The sequence below is a fragment of the Danio rerio genome, chromosome 8 (assembly GCF_052040795.2).
Source record: "Danio rerio strain M-AB ecotype USA chromosome 8, GRCz13ab, whole genome shotgun sequence".
Taxonomy (NCBI): Eukaryota; Metazoa; Chordata; class Actinopteri; order Cypriniformes; family Danionidae; genus Danio; species Danio rerio.
The window spans coordinates 10425249-10448166 of NC_141028.1; the positions used below are offsets into that span (position 1 = coordinate 10425249).

General features: G+C 37.0%; 1 protein-coding gene across 4 annotated transcripts in view; it reads left to right on the forward strand.

Annotated features, from left to right (window-relative positions):
• Window positions 1-22918, forward strand: part of grm6a (glutamate receptor, metabotropic 6a) — a 220458-nt gene that overhangs the window by 68379 nt on the left and 129161 nt on the right. For all 4 annotated transcript variants that reach the window (XR_015497238.1, XR_015497237.1, XM_087263733.1 and 1 more), the window contains 3 exon segments: window positions 3687-3822; window positions 15070-15224; window positions 17633-17773. Coding sequence is in view for 2 of the 4 variants with exons in the window: in XM_087263733.1 (XP_087119859.1) it covers window positions 3687-3822; window positions 15070-15224; window positions 17633-17773 (432 nt within the window). In the remaining 2 variants the exon portion in view is untranslated.

A 22918-nucleotide genomic window follows, 5' to 3' on the forward strand; every position in this document is an offset into this window, starting at 1 on the left:
AGAAGCCTAAAAACTAAAAAAGAGATGTGCATCTGTCAGAAGTTTTGCGATTGATGCCTAGTTCAAACAGGCTTTGGCTGAATGCGTGCTGTGATAACATCACAATGTGGGTTACACACTGGACGAAAAGCGCAACACTGCACCAAATAGTTGGGTTTATTTACTATTGCCTGGCTCTGCAGATATTTTTTCTGGTTTATATCTGCTTGATGCAACATATTGCATGCCATTTTTCTTCACATTGCACATGAAATTTCACTGCATGTGATATACAGAGAGCAGACAGAAATGACGTGCTGTCATGTCCATAAGCTAAATAACATGAGGATCTTTTGTTTGTTTAATAACAGAACAAAGTGAAGGCCTGGTGGCTGTTTCATAAAACTGGTTAGGAAAAAACAAGGATTAAAGTCAAAAACCCGACTTCAATGAGCCGAACTAAACATCCATGCTTAAATTGGTTCCAGAACAGCAAGTTAAAGATCATTTGATCTAACTAATCTAAGTTCAGTTTAAATAATCTAGATAACTGCTCGTGCACATTACTGTCGTGAAACCTAGGGGGTCGAGCATAGATGCATCGATTATGTTGTGCGCTACCATGACAACTATGAGAACTGAAAGAGCTCTGAAATGAGATGCAGCTGTTAATATTAAATAAATAAATAAATATTAAATAATATTAAGAAAATAATCTAAAACTACAGCTTGCAACAAAGCAAGAGGGAAGGCTGACATGAAATTGCAGATCGTCTCAGTTAAAAATAGACCATTATATAGGCCTATTAACGCTAAATTAAATATTTGTCGCAATACATGGAAATTGTGCTTGACTGCGCGCACATGCAAAATAGAGAGAGCATACAAACTAACATACAAAATGTGCTTAACGTCAGCACATTGAGTTTAAAATAATGGCAACAAAAAGCCGTGCACGCACAAGCGGTGGGATTTTTAATTTGCTATCGAAACTGCTGCAGAATGCTACTTTCCCTTTAACACGTGTGTTTCCCGAGGGTTGTGGGAAAATATCCAACCCAGGCTCATTTTGGAAACGTAGCCCCGCGGACGTTTCTGGAGGCCGCGAAATACGACCCGGGAGGTACGTATTTGTGCATTTTTTGTTTTCGCAAATCCACGAGAGGCCTTTATGAGCGCTTTTTCGAGTCTCTCCCGCACTGTTCTCACGTAAAAAGCTGCTGGAGGCCGCTGTCGAGTGACTGTCTGTCCGATTGACCGACTGGCTGAATGACTGAATGATTGACTGGGCGGATGACCAATCGGCCGACCCGGCCACCCTCCTCATTCTCTTTCTTCCCTAAACCCAAGCAACGATTTACGAAAGATGCGCAGAAAAAGAAAAGCCCTTGTTCGATTTTGACCGCTTTTTCGAATTTCACCGAATTCTCGCCTGTTACGAACTCGCTCGCTTTATTTTTTGGATTCTGTTTTTTGTCTTACCTGATTTCTGGAACCACTCTTCCTCGGACTCGAACCCGGTCTTTGAACGCTACCAGCTCCTCCTCCTCCTCCGGGCCTCCGCTCCAACGACGTAACACGACGAGCTAACCGGACAAACTGGTTGGGGCGGGAAAGCCCTCCACACGGAGGAGGTGAGCTGTCAGCCCAGACGGCGAGCGCGAAGAGGAGCCCTATAGCGTTCGTTTGAAAAAACAAAATGCGGCCATACATACCTCTAGCCACGTAAATCGCGGTCTCCAGAAATGTCCGCGGGGCTACATTTTCAGAATGAGCTTGGGTTGAAAATATCTTTATATTTAAGTGAGGCTACTAATTGGCCTAGATTCATCTCCCAATTATTCCACTCAGGGTTTGCAGCTTTAAAGTCATTCATTAAGAAATGTAGCCTACTTCTTGATATCAGTCAGTGCTTTCTTAATATATTTTCTTTATTAAATTTTGTAATTCAAGTGAAGTACAGTATGTACTATCTAAGTACACCCTTCACAGATCAATATTTTAAACTAATATTTTCTATAGCAGGGTTTCCCAAACTTTTTAGCTTGCGACCCCAAAATAACAATGCTAGTGACTCGCGACCCCCAATATCCTCTGAGGTGGTTATATATACAGAAACCTTGCATGCAATAGCGCACACACACCAATAGACCCAAGTTTATTCTTAGTTTAATCTTTTTTTATTGTAAATCAGAGCTGTAAATGTGCCAGAAAGTTTAACCTGATGTTATAAAATCAATCTGCTGCATCTGACGCCATTGGTGTGTCTTTAAAATTATGTAATTACACCAGGGGTCGCAATCCAATAGAACTAGTAACTATAAGCTACTGTAGTAACTATATTGTATATATTAACTATAAACAACAATTTTTCTCTTCAGTAGTTTATTGATAAAATATGGTAATTCTTATGGTTTAATATAAATAAATAGATTTTTGGAAATCACCAGGCGACCCCCCTTTATTGTCTTGCGACCCCTTGGGGGGTCCCGACCCCCACTTTGAGAACCACTGTTCTATAGAATGCTTTATAATGTTTGTGCATATACATTAGATTATTGGAGCTAATCTAACAAAATATACTGAAGATCACAGTCCAAAAATTACATCCAAATGAATAAATTGTGTTAAAATATTAGGTAAAATTTAATAAACAGGAAAAAAAAATCTACATAAACATTAAAAAATTAGTTGAAAAGGAGTAGTTTGTATTTGTTTTTTTTTTAGAAATAACTTATTTTAATTTAAATGTATATATTGTTCTATTCTAAAAAATGTTTGGTGTATATATATTTACTATTAAGTGACTATAAAGTTTTAATCATTATTAAGAGGTTAAATTAAATAAAATGGCTGCAAATTACGCCAGGCGAATATTAACATGACTTTGATTAAGCTTGAACCTGACTTAGCCTGAGAGTTAACCTGCCCCGGACCAGGTTAGTTTCCCAGCGTAAGTTGCCACAGTAACTGAGTTTAAACTATAGTAAATTTGATTTATGAAACAGAATACCAAAATAAGCCTGGCTTTTACTCTAAGTTTATGGAACAGCACCCTGTTCTGTTGGAAAGTAATCTTAAACGTTGCGCTATACAAAGAGGAAAATGTAAATAACCTGACTTTCAAGAGAGGATGGGGATGCCATTGTGATAGGCAGGGTGCTGCTAATAAAATAGTAGGGGAAACACTGTGTTCACTCGGATTCTGATGGTGTTTGTTTGCCTTTTTGGTGCGGTTCATTTGGGGAGATGTGAAAGTGACAATCATACTTGGGTGCACACATTAAATGTGGACCAAACTAATGTAGAAAGAGGTGGTCTCGATACACTTTCAGAAGAACCCTGGGGCAGTTTGAAAATGTGAATGCAAAAAAAATATTATAGGAATTACTGTGAAAATTTCCTTGCTCTGTTAACATAGTTTGGGAAACATTTGAAAAAGAAAACAGTTCACTGGAGGGCGAATAATTTTAATTTCAGCTGTATGTAAAACCGAGTACAGCATATAGCATGATCCAGATTAGGCTTTCCATTAATATGCCATCGTTCAAAAAGTTCGAAAGAGGAGCATGACTGAGACAGCTGCGTGCATTTGTACCCATCTGCTGCCAGAAATTCATGGCGGTCATTAATATAAATAGAAAGTAAGTCACATTTTAGGGAGAAAAATTTCAGCATTGGTGTCCATCTCTCTCTGTCTGACAAAGGAGGTCTGTGCATCGCTCAGTCCATGAAGATCCCACGAGAGCCCAAACCAGGGGAGTTTGACAAGATCATTAAGAGACTAATGGAGACCCCCAACGCGCGAGGAGTCATCATCTTCGCCCACGAGGATGACATTAAGTAAGTCAATGATATGCTTAATGTATGTTTGATCACTAAGAACTTATAGGAATTTCCTGGGTTAAATACAGCTAGTTTTGTATCCGCTAACACGCTTATGACTGATAAACTTGACAGACATTTTTATTTAATTTAATTAAATTTTAATTAATTTTATTTTATTTTATTATTATTTTATTATTTTTTATTTTATTCCTTTGTGGCAAGCCCTAATAAATAAGACACTAAGCTGAATGAAAATGAATGAATGAATGAACCTCATTCATTCATTCATTCATTCATTTTCTTTTCAGCCTAGTCCCTTTATTAATCTGGGGTCACCACAGCGGAATGAACCGTCTGAGCATATGGAATGAACTTATCGAGCATATGTTTTAAGCAGCGGATGACCTTCAAGCTGCAACTCATCACTGGGAAACACCCATACATTCTTGTTCACACACATACACTAGCGATAAATTAGCTTACCCAATTCAGCTGTTTTTGGTCTTGTGGGGGAAGCCGGAGCACCAGGAGGAAACACATGCAAACACGGTGAGAACATGCAAACTCCACTCAGAAATGCCATCTGACCAGCTCGAAGGCTCGGACCAGCGACCTCCTTGCTGTGAGGCAAGAGCGCTACCCACAGCACCACCACATGGTCATGAGTGAATGTTTTATATTATATTTTATTCCAATTATTTTCCTTTTATTTATATTTTTATTTTATATAATTTTATTTTACTTTATTTTATTCCATATATTTTATTTGTTATTTAATATTTTATTATATATCTTTTTATTTTATTCCACATATTTTAATTTAATTAAATTTTATTATTTTATATTTTATTCCATATATTTTAGTTTTTATTTGTTTTATTCCACATTCATTCATTCATTCATTCATTCAATTGCTTGTCGGCTTAGTCCCTTTATTAATCCGGGGTCCCTTTATTAATCGGCAGCGGAATGAACCGCCAACTTATCCAGCAAGTTTTTTTATGCAGCGGATGCCTTTCCAGTTGCAACCCATCTCTGGGAAACATCCACACACACATTCACACACACACACATACGAGATGTTTTTGGACTTCTGGGGGAAACCAAAGCATACGGTGGAAACCCAGACCAACACAGGGAGAACATGCAAACTCCACATAGAAATGCCAACTGACTCAGCCAAGGCTCGAACCAGCAACCGTCTTGCTGTGAGGCGACATCGCCACTCACTGCGCCACTGTGCTGCCCCATTTTGTTAATTACCATAATTTCATTTTGTTCAATTAAATTTAACTTTTATTTTGTAAATTAATTTAATTTTAATTAAATTTTATTTTCTTTCATTTTTTCATGTTTATGCAGCAGATATCCTTCCAGCTGCAACTCATCACTGGGAAACATCCACACACACTCAGTCACACACATACACTACAGACAATTTAGCCTACCTAATTCACCTGTACCGCATGTCTTTTGACTGTGAAGAAAACCAGAGCACCTGGAGGAAACCCACGCAAACGCGGGGAGAACATGCAAACTATTATTTTATTTTATTTTATTTTATTTTATTTTATTTTATTTTATTATTTTATTTTATTTTATTTTATTTTATTTTATTTTATTTTATTTTATTTTATTTTATTTTATTTTAAAACATTGAAAAAGTGTCAGAAAAGTACCAAGTGCTGTTTTTGATTTAATGTTCACTTGTTCATTAATTTAATTTATCCATGTGCTTTACATTTCTGCTTTTGTTTCCAGTAACAGAGTTTGCCTGTTAAAATTGCCTGTGCAAAATTGCTTATTAATTTTTATTTATTTATTATTATTATTTTTACAATGAAAGAATGTCAGCATGAAGCGATATCAGCAACCCACTGCACTTTTCATGCTTTGACAAGATGTTTAAGGAAAGGCGTGAACATATTTAAGAACTTGACGATGTCAGCTGAAAGAGTTTTTATTAAGCACAAACACGTCAAACTTTTTTTTCCCTCTAGAATAACATGCAATGCAGATTTGTGCGCACTACAGCAATGAAGGACTGTTAAATATGTCATGTTGTAATGTTGCGTTTTTATATGTACAATCTGGCAATTTGGTCTTTAACAGATGCATAATGGGGCAGTGTTTTTTTCCGTCATTTTTTTTAATGATTCTGTCTGGAACAAACTGTTCGTTCCATCTGTCGCCGTAGAGCAGACTAATGTTGTCACTGATTTGATAATGGCTGACTTGTAACAGGGGCACATGTGGATTATTTGATATGATTGAACTAACTTCTAGTATTTGCGACATTTTAGGGGAGATTTGTAAATTAAGCCAGATATTAAATGCAAAGTACACGCAATTAGAGGAAGCGTCCTTTGATGTGGCGATAGGACTTTTGATATGCAATGCATCACACATGCTTCTGTATGCATGTAAATGGAGTTGGCTGCTGACCAACCAACTAGAGGGAACAATGGCCACAGTCTCAGGCCAAAAATATACTCGGCACAATTACACAAGCGCCGCATGATTTGCCAGTGCATTATTAACTGAGTGCTATTAACCTTTTGCCATTAAACCAAATGTAATTATTCAGGTAGATAGCTATTTCAAAAAGTTTAGTTTAACAAACTTGCTCAGTGAATTCTCTTTAGACTAGGGCTGCACGAAATTATAAGACAGTTTCACAAGGTGGTGTGAATAGCTCTATTTGATGGTTTTCTGGGGATTTAACAGTATTTAGGTAGAGAAATTGAATAATCACAATGCAAACAAATGCTTTTCTTACTTTGCTTTGTGTTATTTCTAGTCCAAATATCGTTAATAAAAACTCAGATGGAATAAAATAATGTTTTGTTTTCACCTTCATAATTAATTAGACAAAATTAAGGGCTCTTTTTTAACAAGTCTAAAGCGCATGGCGCAAAAGCATTAAGGACATTAAAATAGCTCTTTTGCTATTTTAAGGACAGAAAATTACGGTCTAACATTGTTGTGCTTATTCTCTTAATGAGTTTTGGGTGTTTTGAACATAACAGGCATTAAACCAATCAGAGCTTCATCTCCTATTCCCTTTAAGAGTCAGTTGCATAACACCATGATGCATTTGCTATTTACATGGTTGACTTGGGGCTCTATTTTGATGATCCATGCGCAAAGTGCAAAACGCAAACGCATTAAGGGCTTGTCAGAATCCACTTTTGCTAATTTAAGGATGGAAAAATCTACTTTGCGCCGCGGCGCATCGTCTAACAGGGTTGAATTTATTCTCTCAATGAGTTTTAGCTGTGGGGGTGACGCATTGGCACAGTAGGTAGTGCTGTCGCCTCACAGCAAGAAGGTCACTGGGTCGCTGGTTTGCACCTCGGCTCAGTTGGCGTTTCTGTGTGGAGTTTGCATGTTTTCCCAGTGTTCGCGTGGGTTTCCTTCGGGTGCTCCGGTTTCCCCCACAGTCCAAAGACATGCAGTACAGGTGAATTGGGTAGGCTAAATTGTCCGTAGTGTATGAGTGTGTGTGTGTGTGTGTCTTTGTGTGTGTGTGTGTGTGTGTGTGTGTGTGTGTGTGTGTGTGTGTGTGTGTGTGTGTGTGTGTGTGTGTGTGTGTGTGTGAATGAAATGGGTTGTCTCATCTCCCATTCCCTTTAAGAGTCAGTTGCGTCGCGCCATAGTGCATTTGCTATTTACATGACGGACTTTGTAAGTGGGAAAAATTGAACGATTCAGTAGCAAGAAAACAGTTAAACAGAGCATCTACATCGCAAGAATGAGAGACGAGTCTCCTCATTATTTACTTTCGCTTTCACTCTCGTGGATAAGACAACATGCTGTACGCACAGACATCCATTAGCCTATAAATAATTGATTTCTTTGGTAAGCGCAAAGATTTGTTTCAAAATTATTTTTAAATTCAGTTCTAATTTCCAGCAAACAAATAAATGATTAATAATAACGAAGTGTGTTCAAAAAACTGAGTTATATCCAAACACACATGCTATGCCCCATTTGGTCTAAAACCTGACAGGTGGGCAAATCTAAGATGAGGCTTTTTAATAAACAAATATCAATATGCATATAATAAATAATTCTGCTAATAATAATTTTATGCAATAAACTGAAAAGGCCTCTCGAGATGAAGAAGGCATGAAAGTATGGTTTTTATATTTATGTAGGCTCGAAAATAATCATTTTTGCAATATTTTAATTATTTATATATATATATATATATATATATATATATATATATATATATATATATATATATATATATATATATATATAAGGTGAACAAATATAAACTTGTTTTAATAAAACAAAAATAAAAATGTATATAATGAATAATACTGCTAATAATAATAACATTATACAAAAGCAAGTTGTCGTGAATGCACTGAAAAAAGCTGATGAAGGCAAAGAGGCAATGTTTTTATATTTATGTAGTAAATAATAAGTTGTGTAATATTTTAATCCTTTAATTCTTGTTCGTTTAAGATATTTGCGTATTGCTGTACATCCTGTGTATTAAGCAATGTGTAAGCGAGGCGCACACTGAGACACTGCCGTCTGCTGGTCTATTGCACAGTCTATTTTAGTTCCTCAAAATATCATTTTCCTTTGGCTTAGTCCCTATTTATTTGGGGTCACCACAGTGGAATGAACACCATCTATTCCAGCATATGTTTTTTGCAGCAGATGCCCTTTCGCACGTCATGATTTTGCCAAGTACATTGCAATCCTGGATTATCATCTATTTTAATTCTGGAATATCATTATTTTGGGAAAATGTAATCTATATGTAACCCTTATCTATGTGTTGTTTTTACAGTATTTGCTATTTTCTTATTAGGACCAGATGTCAGAAGATTTTAATTCGCTCGCAAGAGTGTATAGAAATAACAACCAGTTTTAGATAGATAAATAAGTCTGACTCAAAGATAAAGTTAAATAACCGAGGTAAGTATATTGTTTGAGCAAGTTAGAAAACAACATAAAACAAATAAATAAATGTCAAAACAGTTCAGTTTGATGAATACTGGAATAAAACAATAAAATATATAATGAAATCACCACACTTCAGATGATAAATTCACTTCAGACAAATTCAGTTTCACAAATCATATACAATGAGGAAGAAAAATTTTAAAAAATGAAGGAAAATTTGAATAAAAGTAGTAATTCAGAGTCCAAGTTCAATGTTCAACACTCAATAGTTCTTTTTAGTTCCAGTTTCGATGTGAAAAATCCAAAAAATCAGTCCAGATAGAGAAAAATCCAAAAATGAATAAAAACAAAAATATGAGCGCAGTGAAAGTGCAAGAATGTTTTGTCCTACCAGTTCAGTGAGCAACGGATTAATTTACTTCCAGTTACGATCTTTCAGAAGGACAGCTCGCCATGTCCGGACCACCGAGAAAGCATCCACGGCAGGGACAGATCGGGATATTGTAGCAGAAACACGAAAGGGGAAACACATGCACACACAAGGAAAAAAAAACCTGGCCAAGGAAAGATAAAGATGAACAGGGAGAATAAAGAAGAATGTTTCTCGATTAAATATAAGTTTTCTGTTGTCTCGGGCGATTTAATGTGCTCCGCTCGCACTTCTCTCAGTACTATCACTTGTTGTCAGCTTCCTATCCTTAAAATCTGACACTTTTAGGGCTTTTCTCAGTCAATCAAAGAAACAAAATTATTTTTAGATCATTTAGATTATCTAAACTGATGTTTCAAAGTGTCTAATGTCGTTCAATCTGCTCGTGCTGATTAATCAAAGTGACTCTCCGTCACCGGCAGCTCTCTCACACACTCAAGGGGGTGGAGCTAACCTCCGACCTCCACCAAGTCAAAACTTACTTTATTCTCTATTTATTATTAATATTTAAACACTGTGTATATAATATAAACGAACTCTATTTAATATTTCTCCTCACAATCATAAAATAAAATGTTAGAATTTAAAATAAACTATTTATAATTTGTTTTAGTGACCTAGTCAGTGAGCTGGGTTACACATACCTATTCCCTACCCCTAAACCCAACTACAATTGTAAATAATTCCCAAAACCAGAGGGTAATAATAGTTGGAAAATAACCATGTAGAAGTGAATAAACCTAACTGTAAGCCTAAACTTCACATAAATGGTAAACATATCCCTGATTGGCTGATTGGAATGTTGTTCCAGGATCAGCATAGATGTTAATCCAGAAATATGTCCTACTTGCTGAAATCAGGTTGGCGTGCCCTTCCTGCCACAACCCAGTACTGGGACACACTCATACACTACGGCCAATTTAGATTATCCAATTCACCTAGAGCATGTCTTTGAACTGTGGGGGAAACCAGAGTACCCGGAGTAAACCCACGCCAACATGGGGAGAACATGCAAACGCCACACAGAAATGCCAACTGGCCCAGCCGAGACTCAAACCAGTGACCTTCTTGCTGTAAGGCGACAGCGCTAACCACTGAGCCACCGTGCCACCCTTGTAGTATTATAAAATGGAAACCAAAATAGTAACAATTTAAGTTAACTAGCTGCTTATTAGCTTGCATGTTAAGTCTTATTCTGCATAGCCATACCACACATCAGTCATACAAGAATGACAAGAGGGTTAGATAATGGCAGTAGTTTCATTTTTGGTTCACTTTAATTCAATTCAATTCAATTCAGCTTTATTTGTATAGCGCTTTTACAATGTAGATTGTGTCAAAGCAGCTTCACATAAATGGTCATAGTAACTGGAACAGTGTGGTTCAGGTTTTAGTGTTTAAGTTCAGTTCAGTTCAGTTTAGCTCAGTTCAGTGTGATTTAATCATTACTGAGAGTTCAAACATTGAAGAGCAAATTCATCGATGCGTAGCTCTACCAATCCTGAACCATGCGAGGCAGTGGCGACAGCGGAGAGGGAAAAAACACTTCACCTGATAGGAGTGAAGAAAAAAAACCTTGAGAGAACCAGACTCAGTAGGGCACGACCATTTTAATTTCTCCGCTGGCCAAAAGTCTTGTGCAGAGCTTCATTCGCCGTGGTTTAGGCTGGAAGATGACTTTACAACCCCAGTGTGCTCAAAGTGTTTTGATTCTCCATTTTAAATTATAATCAGACATCCAACAATATATATCTGGGATTTTAGAGCATCAACCTTCACCCAAAAAGCAGTAAAGCTGCCTGGGAAAGGTCAAAGTGAGTGTCAAATCCCAAATAAGCCGTCATTATCATGTTATCTCAGAGCTTAAATGACCTTTTCATATATGATAAGAGCACATACAGTATCCAGGACTCCTCATTCCTCCTCACGTAATGCCATTTTACTCTTTTCCGCATTTGACCTTACGGATTCAGAAGTAGCAAACAAGACTTTTTATCACCGTCAACACTCACAAGGGACGGTTTGCCTTTCTGTGTTTGAGTGTCACAGTCTCTAATCCATATGCCTCACCGCTGATGCTTTCTGACAGGCCTACGAGGTGAAGAATATCAGTACAGATGAAGTTTCCCCCTCATTAATGCACTTCTGTGAACACAGGCTGTCGGTTACACTGCCTAAATTGTCAACCACGCTTTCAGCGCAGAAAGCACATACATAACTGAATAGCTTAATTCATAATAACTTGGTTAAGTGCCACTCTAACAATTACATATTTGAATTTCATGAAGCGCCTCTCGTTTAGAGACTTATGTGTTGTATTAATGGGATAGTTCACTCAAATATGAAATTTTTGCAGTTCGTTTGCTCACCCTCATAGCATTTAAGGTGTACTAAAAGAAGGTTTTTAGCTGAAGCTGTGATCCTTATGCAAGTCAGTGGTAAATATAATGACAAAAAAGAAAAAACAGGCCAAACAAAATGATTAAAGGGGCAGTATCTTTTACTTTATTCTTGGTAAACAATCCTTAAAAAACTCTAGATGACGGCATCTTTGCATCCTACAAAAATGACAAATTCAGTTGCATTTAAATCATTCATTCATTAATTTTCCTACGACTTAAGGCTGATTTATACTACTGCATCAAACGCCGGCGTATGCTACGGCGCTGACGGATAGCCCTTCGCCGTGGCCGTCGGCGTCACTGACGTGCACCTCTCAAAAAATGTAACTACATGTCGCAACGACGCGTAGCGCAAGCTCTGTGATTGGTCGGCTTGGTATGGCTGACGAGTCTGTGCGGGACCGAGAGCCGCGTGAATGGTGCAAGCCTGATGTAGCGATTGTTTACAAGTGTAGAGTCCCGTGAAGGAGCTCCGGATGGAAAGTTTTGTTTTGTGTTTACCTCATAGTTAAAGTTGTTGCACATCTGCTGGTTCCTGCCTCAAAATGAGCGAGTTTGAGCCACTTGTACATCAAGGAAGTGTTCAGGAAAAGCAAAACAGCAGCGAAGAAACTCGACACAGAGGAGCATTAACACCTCACTGCCAACTAGCCTTTCGGAAGTGTTAATGCAGACCAACAGAGACAGCGCGCAGAAGTATAAATGCACAGCCACGCGCGTTGCATGCGCAGTGGGTTGACGCCGGTCACTTGACGCAGAAGTATAAACCAGGCTTTAGTCCCTTATTTATCAGGGGTCGCCACAGCGGAATGAACCGCCAACTATTCCAGAATATGTTTTATACAGCAGATGCCCTTCCAGCCGCAACCCAGTACTGGGAAACAGCCATACACATTCACATGCGCACTTACACACTATGGCCAATTTTGTTTACCCAAATCACCTATAGTGCATGTGGGCGACTGTAACCGGAGCATTCATATGAAACCCACACCAACACAGGGAGAGCAGGGAGAGCATGCAAACTCCAAACAGAAACGTCTTGCTGTGAGGTGACAATGCTAAATACTTAGCATAGTGGGCCGTTATCGCCATTTAACGTGCTGCGTTAATGCAAGACTCTTATCACACAATAAAAAAAAAATATCGCCATTAATCTATTTTCAAAGTTGGGTTGGGAGCTGGGTCTATTCTGCGCAAGCTATGATGACTTTCATCTTGATATTTTAGCATACTAAAATAGTAAAATAGATGTACTGTATACCTGACTGTTGAGCCGTCTGACCAAAAGGTGCCCTTCTGAATCAAATCAGCAGGATGCCCCTCTGAATTTCACTTACTTCGAAGACACTACTGACTACGCTTACATGGACATCAGTAATCTAGTTATTTGCCTTAATAGACAATAATATAATTGCGGCTTTAATAATGCCACTAATATCTGCATACTACATGTCTTAATTTCATTTCTGTTTAGTTCAGTTATGTCTTTAGTCGGATTAAGGTGGTTAATAATCGCTGTTTCGAGCTTATGTAGGCCTACAGTTCAAAGTTTAACTGAATAAACAGTTAGTAAACACAAGTACATCTTATTAAACATCATTTATTTTTATCACCAATTATCATTTACATTTACATTTAGTCATTTAGCAGACGCTATTATCCAAAGCGACTTACAAATGAGGACAAGGAAGCATTTTACACAACTATAAGAGCAACAATGAATAAGTGCTATAGGCAAGTTTCAGGTCTGTAAAGTCTAAGAAGGAAAGTATTAGTAATTTTTATTTTTATTTTTTTTGAGTACAGTTAGTGTGATATCCAGAGAGGCAATTGGAGATTAGGAAGTGAAGTGGAGACTAAATAGTTGAGTTTTTAGTCGCTTCTTGAAAACAGCGAGTGACTCTGCTGTTCTGATGCAGTTAGGGAGTTCATTCCACCAACTGGGCAGATTGAACGCGAGCGTTCGCGAAAGTGATCATAGTAGCAGAGTTTCTCTGCTATCATAGTAGCAGAGAAACTGCTAAATAGTAACTCTGCTATCATAGTAGCAGAGTTTCCTCAAGCAGTTTGTGATGCATTTTGGAAACCGGAGATGAGGCCCTGGTCTAAAGCGAAAACTGGCTTGAGAGACCCGTTCTCAAAGACTTACTTTTAGAGTGATTATTTGGGTAGCACACATATTCTGAATGCCTTCAGCAGAATTCAAATGAGCCATTTTGATCAAGATTAATCTAGATTAATTCCAAGATTACAGTGGGATTCATCTATAATAATCTATGCCCACCTATAAATAGTTTTGATAATAAAGATGTAATACTTGCCTAACAAGATTGCTATGCCTGCAAAGCCAAATAGACTGTTAACTATACATATAATGTATACAGGTATCTTAAAAAGTCTTAAAATGTCTGACTGGTCTTAATTGTCCTTTGTTCATATATAGCTACCCAATCTGGCCATTAACACCCATACAATGACTAACAATCCATCTCAATAAAACTTTCAACTTTTTATTTAAAAAGGTCATTTTTAACTCTATTTACCATAATGGTTTAATTATTTTCCTTAAAATAACATTTGTTTAAAAGCTCTCTATGCATTTACTGCTAAGGACATAGACCTGGCTGATTTTTGTGCATAGATTTAGTTTATTATAGTTTTTAAAACTTTATAAATAATTGTTCTTTTTTTATTTTAAAGAAAGTTTATGTTGGGGGAAAAAGTGCATGAATACAAGTAGAACTTGCTTGTTTTTACCCAATATTTTAGTATATATATATATATATATATATATATATATATATATATATATATATATATATATATATATATATATATATATATATATATATATATATATATATATATATATATATATATGTGTGTGTGTGTGTGTGTGTGTGTGTATGTATATATATATAAATGATTTTATATATATAGAAATATATTATATATAAATATATTATATATATATAATATATATAAATATATTATATATATTAGAAATAAATGATTTCTAAATTATTATTCTATTAATAAATGTATTAAATTATCATAGTTTTTGATAGGGCATTTTTTCCATCTAGGCATTAAAAAAAAAACGCCCTTTATGAGTCTAAAATTTAATTCATAATGGTCTTAAAATGTCTTTAAAAGTCAGCATGTTCTTCCTGTGTTGGCGTGAGTTTCCTCCAGGTGCTCCAAATTCCCCCACAGTCCAAAGACATGCACTATAGGTGAATTATGTAAACAAAAATTGGCTGTAGTGTATGAGTGAGTGTGTGAGAGTGTATGGGTGTTTCCCAGAACTGGGTTGCGGCCGGAAAGGCATCAGCTGTTTAAAACATATGCTGGAATAGTTGGCTGTTCATTCCGCCATGATGACCCTGATAAATATGGGAATAAGCCGAAGGAAAATGACGGAATGTATATTTGCTTGAGCATAAAACTCTAATTCTGTTTTATGTTATTCTATTTTTTATTTATTTTTTTGTCCAGGCAGGTCCTGGAGGCCGCGAGGAGGTCCAATCTAACCGGTCATTTTAAGTTTGTGGGATCAGACAGCTGGGGTGCCAAGAGCTCCCCGATTCTGGACCAGGAGGACGTGGCTGAAGGCGCCGTCACCATCCTGCCCAAAAGAGCATCTATTGATGGTATTTGAAATATAATGTGCATCCTCTGAGTCAGCATGAAATAAATGTGTGTTATTGATTTAAACATGAATGATTCTGCTATGCATTATGTATTTTTTGTATTAGAAAATGTGGAATCTTAAATCAAAACACAATAACTTGCTCTTCCATATGCTTAGTTGACGTGTGTGTGATGTATGTGATGCAGTTGATCCATTTGCATTTAGATCTCCTTCTCCTTCCAACATTCAACTCGCAGTTTTCACCATCTAGTCAGCACAGATCAAATCAAGTCCTGTCTTATGTTTCTGTTTTGCTCGATAACTCACTCAGGAATGTCACAGTATTGAAGTATAGTTGTACTGTCACTAAGAAAAGTATGTTAGGTTTTGATAATGTTGCCAGTAAAGTATGAAAATGAATTCACAATTTTCATTTTTGTGGTTACTCATACATTTATATTTATATACAAAAACATGCCATCCATACCAACGTCTATACAGTCACAATGATTCGCCCTCCTGTGAATTTTTTAAATTCCTTAAATATTTCTCAAAAGATGTTTAACAGAGGAGGGATTTTTTCACAGTATTTTCTTTCAATATTTTTTCTTCAGGAGAAAATCTTAAATGTTTTATTTTAGCCGGAATAAAAGCGGTTTTGCATTTTTAAAAGAAACATTTTAAGGTCAATGTTAGTAGCCCTCTTAATGTGATGTAATGTGTGTTTATATAGCGCATTCATTGATTATGGCCATACACCCAAAGCTCTTCACAATCATGAGGGGTTCTCTCCACACCACCACCAGTGTGCAGCATCCACTTGGATCCACAGGACATACCCCTGCGCCCCCTGACATATGAGCGCCCCCTGCTGGCCTCACTAACACCCCTTCCAACAGCAACCTAGTTTTCACATTTGGTCTCCTATCCAGGTAGTGACCAGGCTCAGACCTGCTTAGCTTCATTGAGTTATCAGTCTCGGGCTGCAGGGGGGATATGGCTGTGGCTCTTAAGCAATATTATGTTAAAAGTTATGCCAAAAAAAATAATCTTTCTGTAAAAAAAAATTAAGGAAAAATATTTAAGGGGGCTAATAATTCAGGAGGGCTAATATTTCTGACTTCAACTGTAAGTATATTGTAATTATATAATTTTAAATCATTTGGCCTGCAGTAGCCATATGCCGAAAACACAATAAGTGCAGGAAAAAAAGAGTTTATTTATATGTTTATTTCCACCAAGCAAAAGTAAAAAAATAAATAAATAAAATTGGCTAAATACTGTATTATAAATTTTATGTAAAACAAGGAAAAACTTTGAAGTCTTTTAAGCAAAATGTTAGCAAGAATGTTGAACAATTTACGACATTTCAATGGCAACATTTTTGTCTTGAAGTTCATGAGTGTTAACTATTATTTTTACCTAATGTAAAATAGTTTTATGACAGGAAATAGATTTAAAAATGTCACCTATTTTTGATGTACATACCTTGCCAAGTGTTATGCTTTTCGCATAAACAGCCAAAATGATCACAACAAAATAAAACGAAAAAGTAAAAAATGTCCATCAGAATGCACAAAAGATTTAACATGTTTACTGGAATAACACACTGTAAAAAGTTAGTTGCTTTACTTCGAAAAAAGGGAGAAAACCCGTTGCTTTACAAGCAACAAGTTGATTTTACTTAAAAAGTCAGTAAATCCATTACCTTAACTTAACTTTTATAATTATTTACATAGTTTGTTTACTTCGTAATTACACTATCTGACAAAAGCCTTGTTGACGATCCAAGATGTAAAATAACTTCTAGTTGATCATTAGGAAAAGTGGCAGAAGGTAGATTTTTTCATTCAGTACGGGGGCATGCGAGAGATCTGCAGAGTGGATGGCAACATCAACAGCCTGAGATATCAAGACATCTGTGTTGCTCATTACAATACAAACCACAGGAGTGGGCAAATTCTTCAGCAGGATAGCGCTCCTTCTCATACTTCAGCCTCCACATCAAAATTCTCGAACGCAAAGAGGGTCAAGGTGCTCCAGGATTGGCCAGCCCAGTTACCAGAAATGAACATTATTTAGCATGTCTCGGGTATGATGAAGGAGGAGGCATTGGAAGATAATTCCAAAGAATCTTGATGAACTCTGGGAGTCCTGCAGGAACGCTTTCTTTGCCATTCCAGATGACTTTATTAATAAGTTATTTGAGTCATTGCAGAGATGTATGGATGCAGTCCTCCAGGCTCATGGGAGTCATGCACAATATTAAATCTTTCTCTAATGCAGAATGACTTTATATTCTTTACTGTGCATTATTTCTGTTAAGTGACAGGACTTTTGTCTCAGCAAAGTCATTTAATTGCTTTTTACACTGCATTTATAACATGCAGTGACTTATAATTGGTCATTTTTCTTCTTTACAATCAGGGTTTGACCAGTACTTCACCACTCGATCTCTGGAGAACAACCGCAGGAATATCTGGTTTGCTGAATTCTGGGAGGACGATTTCAGGTGCAAATTGACACGTCCAGGCATCAAGATCGACCCAGAAAAGAAGAAATGCACAGGTGAGAGCTGCTGATAGCCGTTTGCAAGTGAACTGATGTGTGGAGCAATGACAGGTGACCTTAAAAAGTCTTAAAAAATGTGTCTTCTGTTTTACTTACCCTTCAGCTCTTTTTATCGCTCGCACATCTCACCGTGTTTAGATATTTATTTCATTATTTATTTGACAGGGCCAATGGACAGTCAGAAAACTGCTCCAGAAGTTTTGGCTAGAGTATACTAAAACAAATAATTAAAAAAAAAAAAAAAAAGCTTTTTTCAGTGATAGTTTTTAGATTTCTAATTAATTTTTCTTTGAGAGAAAAATTACTAGGAATAGCAAACAGTAGTAAACAGTTAAACTACTTGTTCTACAAAATACTACTTGAGTTTATGGCTATACATAAAAATGTAAATAATGTAATAATATAATAAAAAAATACATTTTGTGGCATCAAGCAACACAACAATCTGTTTTATTTACAAGTGAATGAGACCAGAAATCTTGAGCTAATAAGGTTGCATTGGCTGTGCCCACTCGTATGTGAGAAAAATAAGGTAATTAATAGGGTAATAAAACACTACAGGGCTGTTGAATGCTTGATTCTGATTGGCTGATGAACATTCTAAGGTGTGCAGTCATTTTCAGATAAACACACAACTAAAGGTGGCATTTGGTTGCATTTGGGCCAGTGTTCAGTTGTTGTCAATGGAATCGCTGCAGTTTTAATATGTTGCCTGCATAGTCCAAAAACTGCATACTTCCCTGCTATATTGTACATTAAAAAATAAATAGTATGAATAGTAAATAGTAAAGAGCTAAATAGTATGTTCAAATTCGTAGTGTTTGAAAAAACAGTAGGCAAGAAGTACCCAGAATTCTGGGGAGATTTTGGAGTGCGCATTTAATGGACGCTACGCTATCCCAAAGTGTGATGTGAGAGAATTCATGAATGGGAGTGAAGCAACGTAACTGACTCATTGAGGTCACGTGATAATGACAAATGGTGGATGTAGATCATCAAAATTCCATACATACTACTCACATTTATACTATATACAACATACTTTTCTAGCAGTCGTGCAGTAAATTCATACTCAAATGTAGTACCTACTTGTGTTGTGATTTCAGACGCAGCCTCAGTTCTGAGCACTCAACATTTTCAAATGCTTTGACAGTTAGAGAACTTTTAACAGCTGATGGTTTTTTATAATGGAGGCAGCATGGGGGTGCAGTAGGTAGCACAATCGCCTCACAGCAAGAAGGTCGCTGGTTCGAGCTCCAGCTGGGTCAGTTATCATTTCATGTTCTCCCCATCTTAGCATGGGTGCTCCAGTTTCCCCCACAAGTCCAAAAACATGTGCAATAGGTGAATTAAATTGGCAGTAGAGTATGTTTGTGAATGAGTGTGTATGGATGTTTCCCAGGAGTGGGTGTCCACCGAATGTGAGAACTGTTCTAAAAAACATTCATTCTTTTCAGCTTGGTCCCTTTTTATCTGGGGTCACCACAACGGAATGAATCGTCAACTTATGTAGCATATGTTTTACGCAGTGGATGCCCTTCCAGCTGCAACCCATCACTGGGAAACGCATACACACTCATTCACACACACATACACTACAGCTAATTTAGCCTACCCAATTCACCTGTACCACATGTCTTTGGACTGTAGGGGAAACCAGTGCACCCGGAGGAAACCCACTTGAACATAGGGAGAACATGCAAACTCCACACAGAAATGCCAACTGACCCAGCCAAGGCTTGAACCAGCGACCTTCTTGCTGTGAGGCGACAGCACTACCTACTACTCCACTGCGTCGCCTTACACACATATTATACATTCAATTTAGTTTATTCAATTCACAAATCGGAAATTTGCACGTTCACCCTGCGTTCGCGTGGGTTTTCTCCTGGTGCTCCGGTTTCCCCCACAGTCCAAAGACATGCGGTACAGGTGAATTGGGTAGGCTAAATTGTCCGTAGTGTATGAGTGTGTGTGTGAATGTGTGTGTGGATGTTTCCCAGAGATAGGTTGCTGCTGGAAGGGCATCCGCTGCGTAAAAACTTGCTGGATAAGTTGGCGGTTCATTCTGCTGTGGCGACCCCGGATTAATAAAGGGACTAAGCTGACAAGAAAATGAACGAATGAATGAATTCACCTATTGTGCGATGCAGTGTTGCAGTAAGTAGTGCTGTCGCCTTACAGCAAAAAGGTCGCTGGTTCAAACCTCGGCTGGGTCAGTTGTTGTTTTTGGTGGAGTTTGCATGTTCTCCCTGCATTACCGTGGGTGTCCTCCGAGTCATCCGGTTTCCCTCACAGTCCAAAGACATGTGGTACAGGTGAATTGGGTAGGCTAAATTGTCCATAGTGTATGAGTGTGAATGGATGTTTCCCAGAGATGGGTTGCAGCTTGAAGGGCATCCGCTGCATAAAACATGTGCTGGATAAGTTGGCGGTTCATTCCGCTGTGGCAACCCAGGATTAAAAAAGGGACTAAGCTGAAAAGAAAATGAATGCATGAATGAATTAACCTATAGCTCATGTGTTTGGACTGTGGAAGAAACTGGAGCACACAAAAGAAACATGCGAGAGAGAGAGAGAACATGCAAACTCCACACAGAAATGCCCACTGGCTTAAAACAGCAACCTTCTTGCTGAACAATCAAAAGCAGTAACTAAAATTCTCTGCACAGTTACCTCTTGATGAAGCTTTAGTTTGTCTTATATTTTCAGTACAAGAAGAAAGTAATTCTTTCAAAGGTGAAGGGTGAACAGTCATTTTCTGAAGCTACGGGAATACTTTTGTGCGCACAAAAAAAAAACTAAATTAGTGCTTTTAATTTCCTCTCTGGGCTTTGAATGTTTTATGACCCTTGCTCTCAGGTTTAATCAAACATATCTTAAGTTGTGTTCTGAAGAGAAATGACGAAGGTCTTCAGAGTAAATAATAAAAGAATTTTCAGTTTTGGGGGGAAAGCAAACCTTTTTAACAGTAATTTTAGAACCCATATAAAGAATAAAGCCCCCTCTCTCTTTTTCTCTCCCCCACTCTCTCTCTCAATTTATTTTTCAATTTAAATGCTTTGTTGGCAAGCCTTGTTAAGTATTTCCAAAGCAAATTGGAAATTATATAAACCAGGGCTGCACAATTAATGGGAAAAAGATTGTGATCTCGATTCAACCCCCCCACATGATCTTAGTCCAGCATCTCTACGATTCCACCAATTTGATTTTTAAGTTCAGGAGGGAAGCATGAAGGCGGTCACAAAAGTATTCACATTGTTTTATATACATTTGTCAGCAACACGGACACCTCCACATGTTATTAAAAGAGCCACATAATATACTTATAAGGTAAAACTCTCCATGTAATGACATATTTGACCACAAAATCACAGGTGACCTGACTGTGAGCTGTGCGTTTACCAGAGAGAGGAATAATGTCTACTTTAGTGAACAGAACCTGCATAGGCTGTGGATAACAGGTAATAAAGTTGTAAATAACGTTCAGTTTATTGCACAGAGTGATCGTTTGGGAACCGCATGGGAAGTAGGATTTGCATGTAGGGTATGTTTTTGTCAAAGTGATGGCAGTCATGACATGAGCGCACTCGGCAGTAAAAGTAAAGCTGAAAGCGAGAATATCATTTAAATCAGGGATCACCAAACTTGTTCCTGGAGGGCCGGTGTCCTGCAGACTATAACTCCAACCCTAATCAAACACACCTGAACAAGCAAATCAATGTCTTTCTAGGAATACTTGAAACAATCAGGCTGGTGTGTTGAGGCAAGTTGGAGCTGAGTCCTGCAGGGACACCGGCCCTCCAAGACCGAGATTGGTGACCCCTGATTTAAATGATCATCGCATTTTAGAGTTATGACTACGACAAGCTTTAAATATGTTTTTTCTTTCAAAGCAAACAATGACTGAACATGTTTAAATGTTTAAGAGTGTCAGTATAACTACTCTAGCCTATATATAGTTGAATATAATGCAAGAAGGAGTCTGATGATGACGAATGCCTCGTTTTGCTAGTGGAAAAATGGTCTAATAGTGTTGGCAATGACAGATTACAAGCAAATATCTCAAAAATAATTATTCAGAATTGAGAAACTTCAGAATTATGAATAGTTGTATTCTGATATAATCACTTTACTGTGCATTAGGGAAAGGACAAATTTAAAGTCTATTGAAGTCCACCATTCCAAGTCTATTCAACATTTTAAATTTTAACCAACAGTAGACCTACACATAGGCCTAATATTATTATTTTTGTTTTACTATGTGTTTAAGCAATAATCATAATAAATAAATATATGTTCAATTTCAGTCAGAATATTACATAACCCCCTGTTTATTTTTTCCCCCAATTTCTGTTTAACGGAGAGCGGATTGCTTAAAAACATTTCTAAACATAATAGTTTTAATAACTCATCTCTAATAACTGATTTATTTGTTTTTTTCCATGATGACAGTAAATAATATTTTACTAGATATTTTTCAAGACACTTCTATACCGCTTAAAGTGACATTTAAAGGCTTAACTAGGTTAAACTATCAGAAAAAAAAATTGCTTAAAGGGGCCAATAATTTTGACCTTAAAATTTTATTTTAAACAAAAACAAACTACTTTTATTCTAGCCGAAATAATACAAATAAGACTTTGTCCAGAAGAAAAAATATTATCAAACATACTGTAAACATTTTCTTGCTCTATTAAACATCATTTAGGAAATATTTAAAAAAGGAAAAAAAAATTCAAAGGGGGGCTAATAATTCTGACTACATATATATATATATATATATATATATATATATATATATATATATATATATATATATATATATATATATATATATATATATACATGGTTTCCGCTAAATTCATTCTTCCATGGCGGGGCGCCACGCCAAAATTCATCCCGCCACGGCTACATTACAGCTTCTCATTCAAAACGTTTTATTTTTTTTAATAAAAGTATTATAATCGCACCAAAACTTATTAAAGCATAAGTGAATTATAACAGCGCAAACTTTTCTGTAACCGTATTGGTGCGTGTGCGAATGCAAGAGTTTATGGGTGTTTCCTAGTACTGGGTTGTGGCTGGAAGTGCAGCAGCTGCTGCGTAAAACCTATGCCGGAATTCTTGGTGGTTCATTTT